At 30.6% G+C, this 20,230-nt stretch overlaps 1 protein-coding gene across 1 annotated transcript in view; it reads right to left on the reverse strand.

Moving 5' to 3' along the window:
• LOC111916063 (cold-responsive protein kinase 1) overlaps window positions 1-18,189 on the reverse strand; it is a 30,549-nt gene extending 12,360 nt beyond the window's left edge. The window contains exons 1-7 of the mRNA XM_023911712.3: window positions 17,685-18,189; window positions 11,339-11,757; window positions 11,126-11,251; window positions 10,895-11,010; window positions 10,463-10,673; window positions 10,143-10,374; window positions 9,782-9,935 (exon numbers count right to left, since the gene is read on the reverse strand). Coding sequence (XP_023767480.1) covers window positions 9,782-9,935; window positions 10,143-10,374; window positions 10,463-10,673; window positions 10,895-11,010; window positions 11,126-11,251; window positions 11,339-11,757; window positions 17,685-18,058 — 1,632 coding nt within the window. The 5' untranslated portion in view covers window positions 18,059-18,189. The remainder of the gene's footprint in view (window positions 1-9,781; window positions 9,936-10,142; window positions 10,375-10,462; window positions 10,674-10,894; window positions 11,011-11,125; window positions 11,252-11,338; window positions 11,758-17,684) is intronic.
• Window positions 18,190-20,230: the final 2,041 nt, after the last annotated feature.

Consider the following 20,230-nt stretch of genomic DNA (forward strand, 5'->3'; position numbering starts at 1 on the left):
ATGGGTTTTCATTCGAAAAGGTTTCGGACCAGGGTATGTTGCAAGAAGCATAGGGCTTCTCTCCACCTTTCCGTGGACATAAAGTTTGTCGGGAACGGATCTAGAATGAAGGAGTTATGATACTTTGAAGATATTGGCTACTATGACCCTTATGGAGAAAAATTGACGTGAAAGGGGCATGCATGCTTTTGGGACACGCGTGGTTACGCCTAGCGTAAGCTAGGTTGCGCCCAACGTAGTGGGTATTTGGATCGCGGAGGTGTGAGGCGTATGCCCAGCGTACGTGAAGGTACGCCAACGTACGCTAAAGTTCATTAAACCCTAATTTGGGTTGAGCCACTATATATAAAACATAATGGCTTCAACCCTAGCCCCCATATCAACCTCCCTAACCTCAGAAGAAACCCTAGAACGTTCCAACCTCCATTTTTTGATATCTTATCCTTGAAAAGCTTATATTGGTGGTTTATTTTAGCTTGGAAGAGAAAGGAAGAAGATTAGGAAGGAGGAACCTTGGAAGCTAGAGCTTATAGATATGGGACAAGTGTTTCATTTCGAACCTCTTCAAGGTAAAAAGCTTTGAGCTTGATGAATAATCTCTTAGATCTCTCTTAGTACAATTTTATGGACTTTTTGGTCCCAAGAATGCATCTTTATAACTCTAGCACGTTTCTAAGTCCAGGGTTGCCACCCTTAGTATCATATGAGTCCCTTATGTAGTAAAGTTTCAACCTTTAGGGCTCATTTGTGATCATGCATGAGATCTAGCCACCTTTATGGAAGTATGATGTTATATTTCAAGTTTGGGTTCATTTAGTGGGTTGCAAGCCACTAAGTAGCCGACTTTATATCTTAAGACATCTTAATGGACTTGGATCTGTGATTATAGCACCTGGATGGAAGTTTTAAGCACTTAATAAGGAAATGACTTAGCAGAGCACTACGCTGAACGTATGTACAGGTACGCTAAGCATACCGTTATCGAGCATGTACGCTAGGCGTACATTGAATTACTCCCCGCGTAAGCCTCTCTGTTGGATCATGAGTTTTGGGTCGTGGTTTGGGGCATGTTTGGGTTTTTGGGCCTTAGTGGGCCCTCAAAAATCATATTATATGGGCCAAGGAATATAATTTGGGCTTAGGGTGAGGCCCATTAAGGGATTGGGCCCAATGTAGCAAATTAGGCCATTAGTGGGTCACTAGTGGGCTTGAGAAGCTTACCTAGTGTTGGGCCTTTCATTTTATGGTGTTGGGCCTTAGCCATGGACCAGATTTGGTTTAAGGGTAAAATGGTCAATTTACCCTTAGAAGGATATTGTTTTGGGCTAAGTGTTATTGTGGCATTGATAGTTCGGGGAACTAGAGGAGCAACGGTGCGAGGATTGTCAGATAGCAGTCAGAAGGGTACCAGCAGTGTTTTAACAGTTCAAGGTGAGTTATCCTCACTATGCCAAGGGTCTTTGGCACCAAGGACGACCCTTTGAATTTTTATTTGAGTAATTGTTGTTGTGATGTGTTAGTATGGTATTATGCTAGAATGGATGATTATATGCTAGTATGGTTGGTTAGATTGGCATCCTGGTAGACTGGATGTGGTTATGCTTAGTGACCTGTAGTTGGTCGGACTTTCTATGTGCTGGTAAGAGATTACACGTGATATGTGTGCATGTTTGAATAGCTGAAGAGGGTATTCCATCCCGATAGGATGATAGGGCCCCAATATGTTGTTTCAGTAGACTGTTATATGATTATTTGATAAATGCACATGTTTCCTAGTATGTGGGCATTCCAACCCGATGGTTGTGGGCCAGGAGTATTCCATCCCGAGGATGATTGGACTTGTAGTATGATGGCATTCCAACCCGATGGTTGTAGGTCTGGGGTATTCCATCCTGAAGGATGATTGGACCCATAGTAGTTATTGTATGTATAGGTGTGTGGGCATTTCAACCCGATGGTTGTGGGCCGAGAGTATTCCATCCCGAGGATGATTGGACTCGTAGTATGTTGGCATTCCAACCCGATGGTTGAGGGCCTGGGGTATTCCAACTCGGCGGTTGATTTGACTCATAGTATGCTGTTTATTGATGTATGTGTATGGTTATGTGTATATGAGTATTTTGGGGGAACTTACTAAACTTTCGAGCATACGGTTTCAGTTTATTGTTTCAGGTACATCAGGTTATCGTGGCAAGGCAAAGGCGTGATTGTACCGCTCCTCATATTTCATGATTTTGTGATGTGGTTCTGGGGATACTCTGATGTTTAAAACTGTTTTGAAAACAAGTTGTATTAACTTAATGATTTTTGGAATGGATTAAAATGTTTTAAATTGGTTGGAAATTTTTGGTCGTTACATTATACAAAGTTGTAACTTTACAATAACAATTGCTCACATATGACAACATATCTAAACTAATAAGTTAACTATAATATGTTAAGAGGTTATAGTCATGATTTTATAAATAGAAATAAAATATAATATTTAAATATTGTAGTTTAGTTAATTTATGATAAGAATTTTGTTTTTGCATTAATTTAATGTTATTAACCAATTTATAATAATTAATATGATGAAATTGAAAAGTCATGGAGGTTTCAAATGCATGTGATGTAAGTAAAAATGCTTGTTTTATAAGTATAACTAGGCAAATATCCACACATTGCGAGAATACAACTATAAAGTTTTAAATATATGTTGTTGAAATATTAAAATGACATTGTTAACTTTGATCTAATAATTCTTATGCTAATTTAGTATAAACATTGATTATCTTTAATTATATGATACAATATAAATTTATTAAAACTATATAATCTCAATCGTCTTAATAACCTCGACCCACATGTTACTCATAAATAAATTAAATAAAATATATTATTTAATGATATTCATAGTTGTTGTCATGATTAATTAGTTTTTGAAAAAATTATTTGATTAACTTTTTCATTTCTATCACTTTAGTTATTTAAAACATAAAACATTGTTTTTGTTTTTAAAGATAACAATATAGTTTTTTATATAATGTTACTCTTAACTACTATTGTTATAAGTTATTTGTAAGCTACTGATTTATAAATTATTATTGTTTATAAAAATAGATTTAAGAAATATTTTAGTTAATTTGGGATTATAATTTATGTTTTACATTTAACATTATAATTTATAACTTATAATTATTTACAAAATAGTCATTGGAATTTCTTTAACTTTAATTGAATTTTTTTTATAAGTTAACACTTTAACGCTAAATTTAAATTAACAATTTAAGTATTTTACACAAACTATTTAAAAGTTGTGACTTTAAACTGACAATTATTCACATATGACAACATATCGAAATTAATAAGTTAAATATAATATATTAAAATTTAAAGACATAACGTTATAAGTAAAAGTAAAATATGTTAATTTGATATTGAAATTTAGTTAATTTTAAGATTACAATTTATGTTTTGCACTTATTTAACATTACTAACCAATTTATAAATATTATTAGAAAGAAATTGAAAAGTAATGTGGGTTTCAAATAAAGGTGGTAAAAAAGTATTTCTTTCATACTTACATTAAAATTGTAACATATTCATGACTTTTAATTAGTTATTTTTTTAAGTGGTAAAAAACAAACAATTATATTTTACATATCTAATTAAATATTATCCATACCATGGTATATAACATGTGTTCGATAACATGTATCTGATTTAATATATATTAATAATTAAACCACAACATATAACGACTATATTAAAATAATCCAAAAACCACTAAAACAAAAAAAAAGTACATAACAAACTTACAAATTAAAAACTATAACATAATAATATATCTCGAAAAGTGTTTATAAGACCTCAAACAAACACAAAAACCTCTAAACATGTTTTCTTTGTAAAATGTGTATGTGATTTGTATGTATGTCTACCCAAAAAATTAAGCCTTTTATAGTAAACTTTTTACTAAGTGTTTAATAAACATATTATAATCTAAAAAACCTTTGAGTGTTAAATCATTATTAAGAAGACTTTTGAGTTGTAATAGTTACAAGAAAGGGGTTTCAAAAGAATGTAGTTTGAGAAAAAAATGCATCTATTATAAGATACTAGGCGAATGCCCGCGCATTGCGTAGAAACACCTATATAGTTAAAGTCTTTACAAATATATGTTTGTTTTTTAAATATAGCAATAGCGTTGTTGTTAAATTTGATATAATAATTCGTATACTAAATTGATATAATATATGTTTTAATGTACGGTTTAATGTTATTTATAGTTGTTGTTATAGTTAATTAATTTTTTTAAATTTATTTGTTTAACGTTTTAATTTTTATCATTATAATTATTTAGAAAATCAAACATTGGTTTTCTATTTTAAAGGTAACAATATAATAATTTATATAAAGTTATTTTTAACTATTGTTATTGTAATTTATTTTAATATACTTATTTGAAAACTTTTAATGATTATAAAAATATCTTTAGGAAATATTTTAGTTGAATTAAAATTACAATTTAGTTTTTGCATTTATCACTATAATTTATCAATTTTAATTATTTACAAAATATTCATTGGTTTTTTTAAGTGGAATTGAAATTTATATTTAAGTTGACATTGTAATGTTATATTTAAATTAACCATTTAAGTATTTTTGTCCAAACTGTTCAAAATGTGTAACTTTAAACTGATAACAGTTTACATATAACAACATATTAAATCTATTAAATTAAGTATAATATGTTAAACGTTAAAGACATACCTTTATAAGTTGAAGTAAAGATATTAGTTTAAAATTGAAATTTAGTATATTTATGATTACACTTTAGGTTTGATACTTATTTAACCTTACTAACAAACTTACAATAATTATTAGAAAGACACTATAATTAATCAATTTTAACTATTTACAAAATATTCTTTGGTTTGTTTATGTTAAACTAAAATTTATATTTAAGTTGACCCTGTAATGCTAAATTCAAATTAATAATTTAAATATTTTATACAAATTGTTCCAAATTTGTATCTTTAAAATGATAACGGTTTGCATCCAAGAATATACTAAAACTAATAAATTAAGTATAATATGTTAAAAGTTAAAAAACATAAATTTATAAGTAGAAGTAAATATATTATTTTAATATTAAAATTTAGTTTATATTACACTTTAGATTTGATATTTATTTAGTATTATTAACCAACTTATAATTATTATTAGAAAAAAATTGAAGAGTCATGAGAGTTTCAAATGAATATTATGAAAGGAAAAATGCATGACAGTTTCAAATTAGTGTGGTGAAAGGACAAATGTTTCCTTTATAATATAATACGATATGATACTAGGCGAATGCCCGCACGTTGTGCATAAACACCTATATAGTTGAAGTCTTTACAAATATATATATTTTTAAATATAATAATAACGTTGTTGTTGTTAAATTTAATATAATAATTTGTATATTAAATTGATATAATATATTGATTATTTTAAATTATATGTTAATATATATATATATATATATATATATATATATATATATATATATACATCTATTTTAACTGCATAATCTTAACCGTTTGAATGACTTCTATCTGCGACTTACTTATGAATAAAATTAAATATAATATATGGTTTAATGTTATTTATAATTGTTGTTATTGTCAATTAATTTTTTAAAATTTGTTTGCTTAACGTTTTAGTTTATATCATTATAATTATTTAAAACATCAAACATTATTTTTTGATTTTAAAGGTAACAATATAATCTTTTATATAGAATTATTTTTAACTATTGACACTGTAAATCATTTTAAAGTACTTATTTGAAAATTTTTAATGATTATAAAAATATATTTAGGAAATATTTTAGTTAAATTAAGATTATAATTTAGTTTTTGCATTTAGCACTACAGTTTATCACTTTTAAGTATTCACAAAATATTCATTGGGTTTTTTAAGTAGGAGTGGAATTTATATTTAAGTTGACATGGTAATGTTATATTTAAATTAACAATTTAAGTATTTTGTCCAAATTGTTCAAAAGTTGTAGTTTTAAATTGATACTGGTTTACATAAAACAACATATTAAATCTAATAAATTTAGTATAATATGTTAAAAGTTGAAGACATAACTTTATAAGTAGAATTAAAGAGATTATTTTAATATTAAAATTTAGTTTATTTTTTTATTACACTTTAGGTTTGATATATATTTTACCCTATTAACCAAATTATAATCATTATTAGAAAGCCACTAAACGTTATCATTTTTAGCTATTTACAAAAGATTTTTTAGGTTGTTTAAGTTAAACTAAAATCTATATTTAAGTTGATCATGTAATGTTATATTCAATTTATATTTTATAATAATTGTTAAGAGGTTGTAGCTTTAAAATGATAATGGTTTACATCCAACAATATATTAAAACTAATAAATTAAGTATAATATGTTTAAAGTTAAAAACATAACTTTATAAGTAGAATTAAATATATTATTTTAATATTTAAATTTAGTTTATATATGATTACATTTTAAGTTTGATATTTATTTAATCTTATTAACCCATAATCATTATTATAAAGAGATTGAAAAGTCATAGGAGTTTCAAACAAATGTGGTGAAAGGAAAAATACATGAGAGTTTCAAATGAATGTGGTGAAAGGGAAAATGATTCTTTTATAAGTATAAATAGATAAATATAGATATAGATGATATGATAATTTTAGTTAATTCAAATTTTAGATTTAGGTTATTTTATATTTTTCGTATTCAATATTTTCCTTATAAATGTTTTTAAAATGTAAGTTGATTTTTTTAACTTTATTTGATATTTTACTTTTGGCTTTAATTTTACACTATATTTGTAAGTTTGTTTGATATATTAACTTAGGTTATGAAACACTATATTGAAGTAAAAAAAAAAATTTAGTATATCATACACACAACTCAAGAAGTCTTCTATTTATGATGATGTTTATAAAATAATAATTATTAAATTTAGTTTATAGAAAATTATAATTAATTTGAACAATAGATAAAATAACGCTTATTAAAATCAAATTATTTAATGGTCTCTACTCATGTTTTATGTGAGTATAAAATTAGTTATATTTATCAACTATTTTAATTTACTATTGTTATGATTTATTAATTTAAAAAAAATTGACGATATTTTAATTTCATCATGATGATTATTTAAATTATCATCAACTATTTCTAATCTATTATAATTTAATTTCTAAGTTTCTATTATTTTTAACAATTATTATTTTAAATTGATTTAAAATCAACTAAATTGAATTTTAGTTATTATAAAACATAGTTTTCAGAAACCTTTTAGTTAATTTAATTCATCCATTTAGCTTCTTTTATATTTATTATATTTAATATTTTCCTTTTAACTATGTTAAACAAATATTGAATTTTTTTTAAGCATTATTTAATAATTTACTTTAGATTTTAATTTTACACTAAAATTTTAAGCTTATTTGATATATTAATGTAGGTTGTTTATTTAACAATATATTAAAGTTAACAAATTAAGTATATCATATTGATAAGTCACAAAGTCTTCCATTTGTGATAATTTTTAAAACTAAAAACATATTTATGTTAATAAATTGAGTATATTATATGGAAATATGAAGAGTTGGGAGTTTCAAATTCATTTGGTTAAACGAAGAATGTTTCCTTTATATTATAGTATGATATGATATGATATGGAATGCTTTGAAGCTAAAGACTTCAAGATATGATATTATAAATGGACAAGCAGTTGATGAAAAATAGTTTTATTTGAGGACAATAGGACTTGAGGTTGGATGTAACGACTGATATAAGAAGATTGTCACTATCATATTAAATTAGAGGTGGTTTACTACTATAATACTGCATTTTCATAGGCGTGACATGTTTTTCCGGTATTCATTACCCATGCTCTCATACACGAATCACTTAAAGACACAATATTATAATGATTTGTTTCTGTAAGGTTGTTGACTGATAAGACACAAACCACGTTAAAGGAGGTTTCATTTAATTTCAAATGTAGAAGTTGTCCTATATGGTGGAAAAACAATAGTAGTCGTGTGAGCTTATAGGATGGCACGCATTGTGCCAAGTGTAACTCGAACCCACTACTATGGTGCATCACCAACTTTCTATCGTTCATGTTAGATCTTCGATGGCATGATAAAAAAACAGCCATAGGGTTGGTGTTGGTTCAATGGTTGTGTGTTTCCATTTGGCACATGTCGACATCAATATGGTGGCTAGCGACAATTATTAGAATGACTATATCTAGTATGGATGATCGTGGTAGATGAAGGACGATCCATGTTAATAACAAATACATCAGATGTCATAGAGTCATTATTTTCACCTCAAGTAAGAGCATGGGTCGAGTCTATGAAAAAGAAGGAAATGGTAACCGATGACTGGTGATGCTTGCGAAAAATGCAAAAGGAGACGAGAGGCTGCTGATAGTGTAGATGATGAGATGTCTATCAGACACCTTGGTGTCAAAATCAAGGTTTTCAAGAAAATCAAAAAGTTGTTTGATTTTCGAACAATATGTCGTGACCGAGAGGATGGAGATGTTGCATATTTCTTTGTCAAGTTATGTCTAAGTAGCATCTTTAGTATTGCGAACAAGCTTTCAGATGTTAAGCCACACAAGACGAAAGGATGAGTCCTTCTTGAGCAGCATTTGAAGAATATCTTGTGAAAAAGTGTCATAAAATTACATCTTCAAGGTAAAGTTGACTTTCTTCCATTCAAGATCTATAGGATTGTGAGAAGGGGGATCGTATGAACCATTAATGTGATCAAGAACTTCATAGCCTTCATAATGTGTGGTAATAATCTCTCTCGACGAATCATAACTGAAACGTTCTAGGTCAAGAATGAGAGGGGTGTAGAACTTGATATTGGGGACGTAGAGGTGGTCATTGGTGAAGAGAAGAGGCAGCCGAAAACAACTAGGTTTCGGCGGTGTAGGAGAAGACGACATGAAAGGTAAACCCAAGAGGCAATATTTGGTGAAAGATTTTTGGAAGTCTACGATTCCATATTATTGTGAATGACTCTTTACATCTATATATACAAACATACAAGGCCATGAGCGACAATTCAAAATAGGCTGAACTATAGTCTAACTATACACTTAACACATTATTGCATTAAAATGTATTTATCTTTTACTAAAATATAAGCATTGTAGCTACGATCTTAGTTTTTAGTTCAAGATTTCTTAAGTTGATATGAAGTAGCTAATGATAGAAAAGGTGTATTGTAACACTAAAGAATTGACGCCTGCTTCAACAAGACAACCATCCCGAAATATAGTTTTTTATTAGTATGTATGTGTGAGTGATGTAGAAGAGTTTAGTCTAAAACGGTCTCAAGACCTGATATTAAAATTCAAATGTCGGGTTTTATGCAGAAAAATTATATTATTTTGGGAAAATTTTGGATAAAATCCTAAAAAAATTAAATACAAATGTCCTGATTATTTAATATTTTGGCTAATTTAATGAAATAATTATTTTTATTTTATTTTAACAGGAAATGAAACATTCAGTGCTTTTCCCAAAATAATAAGATATTTCTTTTAAAAAAACATTTGACACTTTATCAAAAATTTTCCAACATAATAAGATTTTTCTGTATAAAACCCTTCAAAGCTTACTGATGTTCTTAATTCTTATTTTCTTTTATTATATGTATTATTTTTTTTACTTTACTATCTATAAACCAAGGGAGCATAATATTAACGGGGTATCTCACATGTTCCAGCAGGTAATCCACGGATGTTCTTTCAGAGTTCCTGTCAGTACACCTTCTTCCACTAATGATTTCAAGAGTTACGATGCCAAAGCTATAAGTATCCACTTTGTCTGATAAAATACCATGAAGTGCATATTCTGGTGCTGCATAGCCCCTGGTATTTTGTTATGTAACAATAAAAAATTAACAATATCATTAGAGTCGTTAAGTAACCAAAGATATATATATATATATATATATATATATATATATATATATATATATATATATATATATATATATATATATATATATATATATATATATATATATATATATATATATATATATATATATATATATATATATTAATGAAACTTACAATGTCCCGGCAAACTTGGTGCTAATATGACTTAGATCATCTGGGTGAAACCTTGCTAGCCCAAAATCTGCTATTTTTGGTTGAAAGTCATGATCAAGGAGAATGTTGCTTGACTTTATGTCTCTATGTATGATTTTTACATGGAATTCATTGTGAAGATGAGCAAGACCCCTGGCTAGCCCATATATTATGTCATATCGTTGTTTCCAGTGCAAAGTCCCCTTTTTTGCACCTACATTATATATCAAGACATATATTAGTATTACCATCTATTTCAATTTTAATAACTATCATTGATGATGTATAAGAACGTAGCTGACCCCACAAGAATCTATCAAGACTGCCATTGGGCATGTATTCAAGGACAAGAAGTAGATTAGATCCTTCGCTTGACCATCCTAGGAGACGAAGAAGATTTCGATGGTGAACATTACTTATGAGCTTCACTTCGTTTTCAAATTCTTCTTTCGCTTTAGCATTCCCTACTTGAATTTTCTTAACAGCCACAATATTGTTATCATCAAGAAGCGCCTAATAAAAACATATAGAAGAAATTAGTCATATTAATAATTTAGGTTTTAATGTAGTTGATTCAAACATTTAATAGCACTCCCATTTGATCACTAATATATGAAATTAATTAGGTAATAAAACCGAAGTGATATCATTTTAAAGCTATAACAACTAACATGTTTCGGTGTAATACTGATAACATAATAAAAAATGCAATATAAAAAGTTCATCTTTAATACCTTGAACACATCACCAAAACCTCCTCTTCCTAAAATATTCTCTTCGCTGAAATATTTTGTTGCGGACTGCAGATGTTTATAATTGTAGTTAATTCTCCCGTCCAGGTCTGGTTCGCCTATAAAGGCATCACATGGTTCACATAGATAAAGATAGATGTTATAGTGTGATGAAGCTAAGCCTAACATTTTGTTAACAGATCACTGGGAAATAATACAAAGTTGTACAATTACCTTCTTTTGTCTTCTTAGATTTCTTCCACAGTCGAAACCATAACCAATAAACAATCAAAATGAATATAAGACCTACACCTCCAATTGCTCCAACAATTTTGGGTACGTTACTTGAATGCCCAACAACTGTTATATTTCAAGGAAACAATTAATGGATTCAGTAAAGCTAGATTAGAAGCCAAAGAAACTTGAAACGTCAAGTAATAGCCTAACCTTTTCTAAAATTTGTGATGTCTATTGTCTGGTTATCGTTGAAGAATGGAGTCTCTGAATACCTTGCAAAACAACCCATGTAGATAGACCTTCCTTCTGTGTTAGGAAGACAATTTGATAAACTGGTATACGCTGCATTGATGCAGTTTTGGCAAATGCCCTCGGTTATATTTTGAATACACTGTGCAATAGCATACACAGTTCCATTTCCATTTCCATTTGTGTTTTGCCTTGTAGATGCTACATAGAAGTTAGTGGTTTTTGGAGTGGCGTCTTTAATATCTAATAACAACCCATCTACAGCTTGGGTGAAAATAGCTGGCTGATATGGCATCTGATTGCCACATAATTGAAGTGGTGCTATACCAACATCCTCGACCACGTCTGGGTTAGCGTAGAAGTCAGTATAGTTCTCGTACCTTAACAACAAAGGGCTTTGATTCATTAGAAATGTTTTCCCAAACTTGCTGAATATAATAAAAATATGATTATTTCACAACTTGTAGAAAATAGTAAATAATACGCCCACAATCCAAATTAACAATCTTTTTGGCCAAACATAATATATGAGATAATGTCTTGGTAGGTATATGATTGAAATGTTTAACTGATTTTTTTTGGAGAGCAAGAACAACTAATAGTATTAATTAAGAAGCTATCGAGGGCTAGGTTTCAAAATAAAGTTATATTCTTTGTTGGGATCGATATACTAATCTTCCCCCTTCCCACCTAAGGTGACGATGAAAACTATGTGGTTATATGGTGATGGAAAACATGGTTGATTAACAAACATGGGCTCCCAATCTTAATGATAGTGATTTTGCTATGGATAGTTTTGAAGGTTCTGAAAGTAACAAGGAAACATGATTTTTCTATAAACTCTCGGGTTAAAAGCCTGGCGAGATCAAACGTCAACGTCACATACAAGACAAGGTGGCGGGAAACAAGGTTGTTACATCACAATCTACAAGAGATATAGAGATGTTGACGTCGCAATCGACAAAGCTAACCAATTGGTTGATGCAGAAGATGCGCTCCACGGAGGAAATCAACGCCTTCATATTGATCTTGGTCAACAAAAGTCAAAGTCAGTTTGAGTCAAAACCAGATCGGTTTCAAACCGGTTTCGAGCAAAAATATCCAAAGTTATAGGAACTGGTAAAATCAGATTGATTGAAAAGAGTTTGAAAAAAAAACATATTTTTATAGAACTTGCCTCCAAAACAACTAATTTTAGCTTCTCTAATGTGATTATGAAAACAAACAAAGAAAAAGGGGTGTCCACAGGGGCTCCCCCAAGAATTTTCCAAAAACGGTGCAATTTTTTTAATAACTTTTTATATGGGGCAAATATTTCTGAAGAATCAACATATATATAATTTTGAAGGTTTAAAATATAATATTTTTTTTTGGAAAAAAACCTATTTTTAATTAATTTTTTATTTGTTGTCGGGGCAACTGCCCCAACTGTAGGTCCGCCCTAGGTGTCTTGTATCACCCCTTTCTGAATTGGTTGACGAGGGACCCGTTTACAACTACTAAGACCATGGACGTATAAGGGATGCCCGAGTCCAAGTCCTCAGTTCAACTCTTAAGCCCATAGGTTCAACATATCATCCAAGAAGTTCCATTTGAGTTTATCGAAACACTTACCATAGTCCACCTTCAACAACTACTAATAGGTGATGACCTCCATCATTAACTACTAACAGACCATTTAAGATAATCTTCTTCGAAACGAAAGTTGATTGGTCGTTGCAAATAAGCTACTAAATAACCTTCTTGAGGCTTTCCGCAAGTACTTTGGAAATAATTTTTTCATGCACCCACTGAGGTTAATGAGTCTAATGTCCAATGAGGTCAATGATCTTCGTGCTCATGATATCCTAGAATTATTTATGAATTAGGAAAGTAAAACCGTCTGGTTTAGGTGCCTTTTCATTTCAACAACCCTACACCACCTCCTTTATCTACTCAAATGTGAACGATGCTTCCAAGGAATTATTTTATGTTTCCATGATTTTCAAGACTTTTTCGCTATAAAAGTTGTGTTTGTTCATGACCAGATCTTAAATTTTGACCGTAAAGTATTTATAAATCTCATCTTTGATTATGTTCGGATAAGAAACGAAAGATCCATTAATATTAAGGTTGTTTATTCTCGAGTTTAACAAGTCGTGAAAATAACTTGTGTTCTCATCGACAACAAGGGCCCATTTAGAATGTGGTTTTTGCCTTAGATTCAAAAAAAGATTTGGTTTTGAAATCTTGGAGTATAGAAATACATTATACCTTCTCCATAATGAAATTTTCATCCAACAAGGCAAATTCTACAATGGTTTCTATGGATGCCACCTTTTTCTTAAGGACGGCATGCTTTTAATTTTCTTAATTTTTTTTGAAAGTCTCTTGATTTCAGGGAAAATGGAAAGCCGAACGTGCTTGGTATGCCATCTATCTTTGACTATCTAATCCAAATCATGTTTGGTATGCCATCTATCTTTGACTATCTAATCAACGTTGTCCTCAATAAGCCAAGAACTAAAAAACTGAAAGCGGCTCTACCCAAAATCCCTAAAATTTGTGTCCAAGAAAATAGAGCAATGATCCGAGTGTAGCGTGTTAGTTTTAGGGAATCAGAATAACAATATGTAAACTTTGATAATTTCTAGGATCATGTTTTGCCAATACTTTCTGAAATCTGTAACTCTTTCCTATTGCCTAGGGTACACAAATTCATAAGTAGGATAAATCTGAATTACAAGCCTAATTCGAATTGAGAAACACAAGTTCACAACCTATTTTTCGCGGGAACCACCGCCAGGGGCTCTGCCTCCTTGACCTCGCAAGGAGTGCTGACAATTCGAATGTGCACCCCACACCTCCAATCTCAAACATAAAATAGAACTCAGTTGTTCTTGATAACAATAATAACTACCCTAATATATATTGATATCACTAAAATCACCAATATAGGATAAGTAGCCCTGTAACACTCCAAAGAGAGGGAAATGAATTAGCATAAAATTAATATGGTTTAAAAATTTGGATCCAGGTGTATCATGTTCTTCGTTCCCCAAATAGGTTGTACGTGACCCTCTTTAATGTTTTCAAATCTTCGCTCTTAGATGCACAAAAAGTTAGCCATATGGCAGTTAACCATATCACCAATCCAAAATCCAAAACCTCTTGAAGTATTGCCCTGCCTCATTGATAGTATGGACAAACACTGTAATGTAAACCATGTGATTCACCATTCCTGACAATCGTACTCTTGATTAGATCATCCATTCCTAAAATTAAACCAATTGATATACCTAGCTCCATGGTGTTGACTAATGTTGTGAAATTCTTTGGAGACAGAACAACGTTAATTTAAGATTGTGGGATTTTTTTTTCTTTTGAATAATAGATTCTAGTCAATGTTTAGATCTAAATTTTTTATAATCTGAGTTAGAAGTACATCTAACCTCTTGTTGGAATTCGAAGGTGTGGTATTGGACCATACTAGAGTTAGATTTGTGAACACACGATTACGTTTGTATTCATTTTTGGAAAAATCACAAGGAAAATTATTTGTTAGAGTCTTCATTGTCCACTTATGTACTAGGGCTATCATTTTTTTCCATCTTTCTAACCCTTTTTCTTCTTAATATTTGACATTACTAATTTAGTCATTTCTTCCTCCAAATAATCCTCCTCGACTACGTGTTCCTTGTCCTCTAGAGAATTAGTGATCGAATGTAATTAAGAATAGAAATCTTCCTAAAAGTTATGAATCACGAAATAAACCTCCTCTTTGTTCTGGTAACAATAGTCGTCCAGGGAGACCTTTTCTTCATCAGTCACACATTGCTCATGAGTTTCATTTACGGAGAAAAAGGAAAGGAAACATGAGGATTGTTAAAAAAAATCATTACTCATAAGTTTAGTTATGGGAGGAACATAAGAGAAAAGAAAGGAAGATCTATATTAATTTCCCTTTTAAATTGTCCTCCAAAATCAGAGATATTGGGAAAGAAAGGAAAGGAAGATCATCCTTTTTTTTTTCTTTGCTTTCTTTTCAATTCTATATGTAATACCCATAAATTTAACTATCATCGTACAACAAGTGAGATGAAAAACGGGCAATAAGTTGCGCCGCTAAGTCTTTTTGTATAGCAAAACTCAATCTTTTAAAGACTACATTCATAGAACTAGGGGATATACCATTGCAATGCATAATCCGTTGTACTCTATTAAGAAGCTCTACCGCATCCGGTGCGAGAAAACCAAACCTATCAACAAGTTTTTTTTTTTTTTTTTTTTTTTTTTTTTTTTATTTTTTTATTTGTTTTTTTTTTTCTGTAGTTAACTTGGGAGTGGATCGTTAATGATTTATTATTTTAGTGTAAGTGAGAGGAATTTTTTACTAAATTGAGAAATCCTTATAAAAATAGTTAACACGTTGAGTAATGTGTCGTAAACGACGGTTGTGGTTGTACGCCCAAGAATCTGAAGCTCAATGCGGAAGGAGATCAAATATATCAAATAGTACTCAACCACCCAACAAAATACGAATCAATATATTCAATAAAAGAGACGCAAAGATTTACGTGGAATACCGAAAAAAAAAACCACATACACGGAAGAAGTCAAGAAATAATTCACCATAATTTTGGAGTGTTTATAGAGTTTGAACAAAAAGATTCCAAAGAGCTAAAAAAATGACGGTGTATGCTTTCTGATTTTTAGGCCGGATGGTGTACAAAACTTGCATAGCTCGTTGAGGCTGAGTTGGATGTTTCACCACACCCGGAACACCACATCGTGGGTGTCGTAAACGTGCAGTGGTTAGCCAAACGGGGAGTATACATAGTCCCCGCACTCTCTGTCCTCTCTTTTCTCCTTTCTTTCTTCTTCCACGGTCTATTTTTTTAATGTAATCGAAATATAATATAATATATATATATATATATATATATATATATATATATATATATATATATATATATATATATATATATATAAAATTTAAAACTCTGAAAATACCTATGCTAATTAATTGAATTTATTTATTAAATTATAGTTTTTAAATTATAATAAATTTATTTAAAAAGGAAATAATAAAATAAAATGAAATGCTACAATTTTTTGAGTTTTGAAGAATAAAGTTAAAATGAATGGGCGGTGAAATGTGACACGAAAATAACAAGTAATAAAAGACACAAGTAGCCTGCTAAATTCCAAGCCACCAAACATTGAATTTGACTTCTGGTACAATAGTCATGCACTTTGACGTAAATAAGAGAAAAGGTAGTCGTTGAATTGATCCAGTATTCATTGTATCTTGATGGTGACATTTCCAAGCAAGTTTGACTATTATCCTTTAAACTTTAAACAGCTTCACAGTTTTAGAAGTCACAAATTCCAAATAACGTGTGGATATTTTGGTTCCAACTTTATATAGAATAATAAGTAAAATATAATTTAAAATTGAATTATGTTTAATTATATTTAATTATGACAATATATTTTTGATTTGTTAAGATGAATATGCATTTTCATAATGTTTTATGGATCAAATCAAAGGAATATATGGAAAACATGGAACCATATACTTCGATCTATCCATAAAACCATATGAAAATACCCCATAAAATGTCAAATCTAAAACACATGACACATGGTTCACTCATTGAAAATTACATAGGCCTTCAAATTTTTCAATACTACAAGATTAGATCTTAAAAAATATTTTATATAATTTCGAAAAAAATATTTAAATTTGGGTAGGTCCTAAGACCCATCTAAAATATATGTAGGTCCCTGCCCATGGACTACATTTTGTAATTATTATACATTATTATAATACTATGGACTACATTTCTGTATATTTTTTATGAAATGAAATAAAGTAAATATAGGCATCGTGGAAAAGTGAAGACAAGGAAAATAAGGAATACCAGTTGGTTGCGGCATTAGCATACGACACAATTACATTTTATTTTGTCAACGATATGCAAGTGCAAAAAACACCGAAAAGGTTATTAATCTTAAAATTACAAAAAAAAAAAAAAAAAAAAAAAAAAAAAGTTAGTAAAACTTATTAAATTACTAGAAGTTTGAGTAGCCGCTGGATATCACAGCCAAACAAACAAGACAAAGGATGGGAAGTATTAGAAAGGACGAATTCTATAGAGATTTTAAATGGTTTAAAAATTGAATAAATTATAAAATAAAACTTGAAACTTAATAACGGAGCAATCGCACCTGAAAATATATATTGAGTTTTGTAAAACTGGTTGCTTCTTCAACTAATTAAAACTCTGAATTAGTAGATTTTATAGATACAAGAAAAGTTTACCTGACAAAACAGTCATCCAAGAAAACATAAGCGCCATTGCCAGTAACGCAGCCGATTAGTTGAGCTACACCCTCATCGAAACAAGCCACACACTGAACTGTGGAGAGGTAGTTCCTGCACAGGGCAGCTCCAAAGACGGGGTCTTTTTCAGCTAAACTCTGTGCTGTAGCATAGAAGACATCGTTGCTTGAAAGCTTTCTTCTGATCTCAGCGAGGGTAGAATTGCGGTTGTTGACAAATTTTGATAGAGTTATCGGAGGGTTACGACCACAGAATGATCTGATGGGTGTGTTAATATTGTTTTGGCTGTTGTTTGTCTGTGAAACTCCTGGCTTAATCAGAAATAGGACAAGGAAAACCACCATGATTGCCATCAACCAGAGTCACCACAGTGAGAATCTTTACGAATTATGAAAAATATAAAAAGAAAAGAAGAGATCGAGGGGGATTTCAAAAATGGTGCTCAAGTAACATCGCAATTGGTTTTGGCCAGACTTTGTGTATAATGTTTTTAATATAATAAATATATCTGGTCTAAAGAACACAGCATAATCATCACCCTTGGATAGTGATGTCAATAATTGTCATCACCGCTTACTTATTTTTTAAGCGGAAAATTTAATGGATATAAATTTGAAAGGGCTCTAAGTAGTAGGCGATTCCTGCGGCGATCCTCTCGAGTTTCCGGCTGTTTTCTAGATTGAAGTATCCTTTTGTCGCCCCGAAAGAAGTCACTATCAAAGAGCTCGCCCTACTGAAGTACCAAAGGTGCGCTCAGCAAGGTGACTAAGAAATGGTTTGCGCTTGAATTGAAGTGATGAGGTTTTTGGAGCGAAGTAGGGCTCTTATTGACTAAAAGTGGGTTCTTCGCTTTCCTTTAGAATGAAAGTTGACAGGATTCGAACCTATGGCCCTTTGTACCCAAAATAGATGCGCTGACCAGATTGCGCTACACCCCGGAGCATATATATCCACCCGATCGATGAACACTCAAACCGAACTCACCCATCCTTTTGGGCACAGGGACGCGAGAACCTAAGAAACAACTTTTTTTTTTTTTTTCGAAATCTGCCTCCAGCAAGATAGGGTGACGCAAAAAAGCCATATAGTGCAGCAGCGCTCACATTTTTTTTTGGCTTACTCTTGCACTTGAATTTCAAAATCCGGCTCGTTCCCGGCCTTTGGACCCTTGGCCCGCTTAGAAGTGGATTTGAACCACTGACACACCGAAACACACCGAAACCGGTGGTTCTAATATTGGAACGGAAACCGGCGGGTAGCAATACCAATACCGGTTATCCGATTCGGTAAACTTAAAACTCAAAAAAATATATCTATTGTTAACTTATAAGAAGTTATTGATAACATCAATAAGTAATTTGTTACATATTAAAAATTAATATTAAAAAAATATATTAATAGATTGAATAACATAATGAAAAAATGTGTGTTTGTTTCTTAAAACATTTAAAGATTCCAAACAAATTACTTAAAATTCTAAAATTTTAAATCATGCTATTCAAGATAGCGTAAAAAATATGTGATTGTGATATATATATATATATATATATATATATATATATATATATATATATATATATATATAGAGAGAGAGAGAGAGAGAGAGAGAGAGAGAGTTATGTTCCAATGAGAACATTTTTCCGGTGCGAACATTTGAGAACATTTTTTAGCATATGAGTTCAAAAAACAAGCGTGTTTGTTATTCAAATACAAATTACCCACCTAACTTCCCCCACCATATTATGTCATTCAAATACAAATAACCGACGCCGGAGATGAAATCCACACAACCGTAGATCTATTCGTCACTCACGTCCTCACCTTCTTCGCTGCCAACAATGGAGTCGTATTGGAAAATATCGTCGGGTGGTTCATGAAAGAGGTCCAAGTTGTAGAGTTGCTTGAGGTCCTATTTTAATCGTATACCGTGGTGGTCACCATTGACCTCGGGGGGCTGAGGTAGCAGACTTAAAAGCTTCATATTAACAATATTTCTTCTTTTTTCTCTATGCTCCCTAAATCGATTTGTTGTTTGCATCTCCACATGACGATGGTCAACTAGTTGATTCTAGGGTTTAAATCATTTAAGTTCTAATAATTAGACAGGCCTATGTGAGGGTAATTATCAACTATTTGGATTGATTACGAGTTCATTTTCACAGCTTCAGTAATTGATAGTGTCATACCACAAAATATATTATCTACACATAATACATCAGAATGGATTTGTGAACATTTCGGCTAGTAAAGTTGATATTTGTAGAGTTTATCAATGTTGCAGGTGGTCACTCTTATCTCTATAATTACACACACACACAATCACAATAGCTAGTAAAGTTGATATTTGAATAATTTTTTTTATGAACACCAAGTGTAACAACGTAAATTTTCAAAACAATTTTATCATTTTCAAAACATTCATTTATTCACAAAATAACATCATCCATATTGTATCAAATGTATTTATCACAAAAACATCTCCCCAGAATCCAAAACATAAACTCCTCAATATGTGTACGGATCAT

The sequence above is a fragment of the Lactuca sativa genome, chromosome 2, assembly GCF_002870075.4.
Source record: "Lactuca sativa cultivar Salinas chromosome 2, Lsat_Salinas_v11, whole genome shotgun sequence".
NCBI lineage: Eukaryota > Viridiplantae > Streptophyta > Magnoliopsida > Asterales > Asteraceae > Lactuca > Lactuca sativa.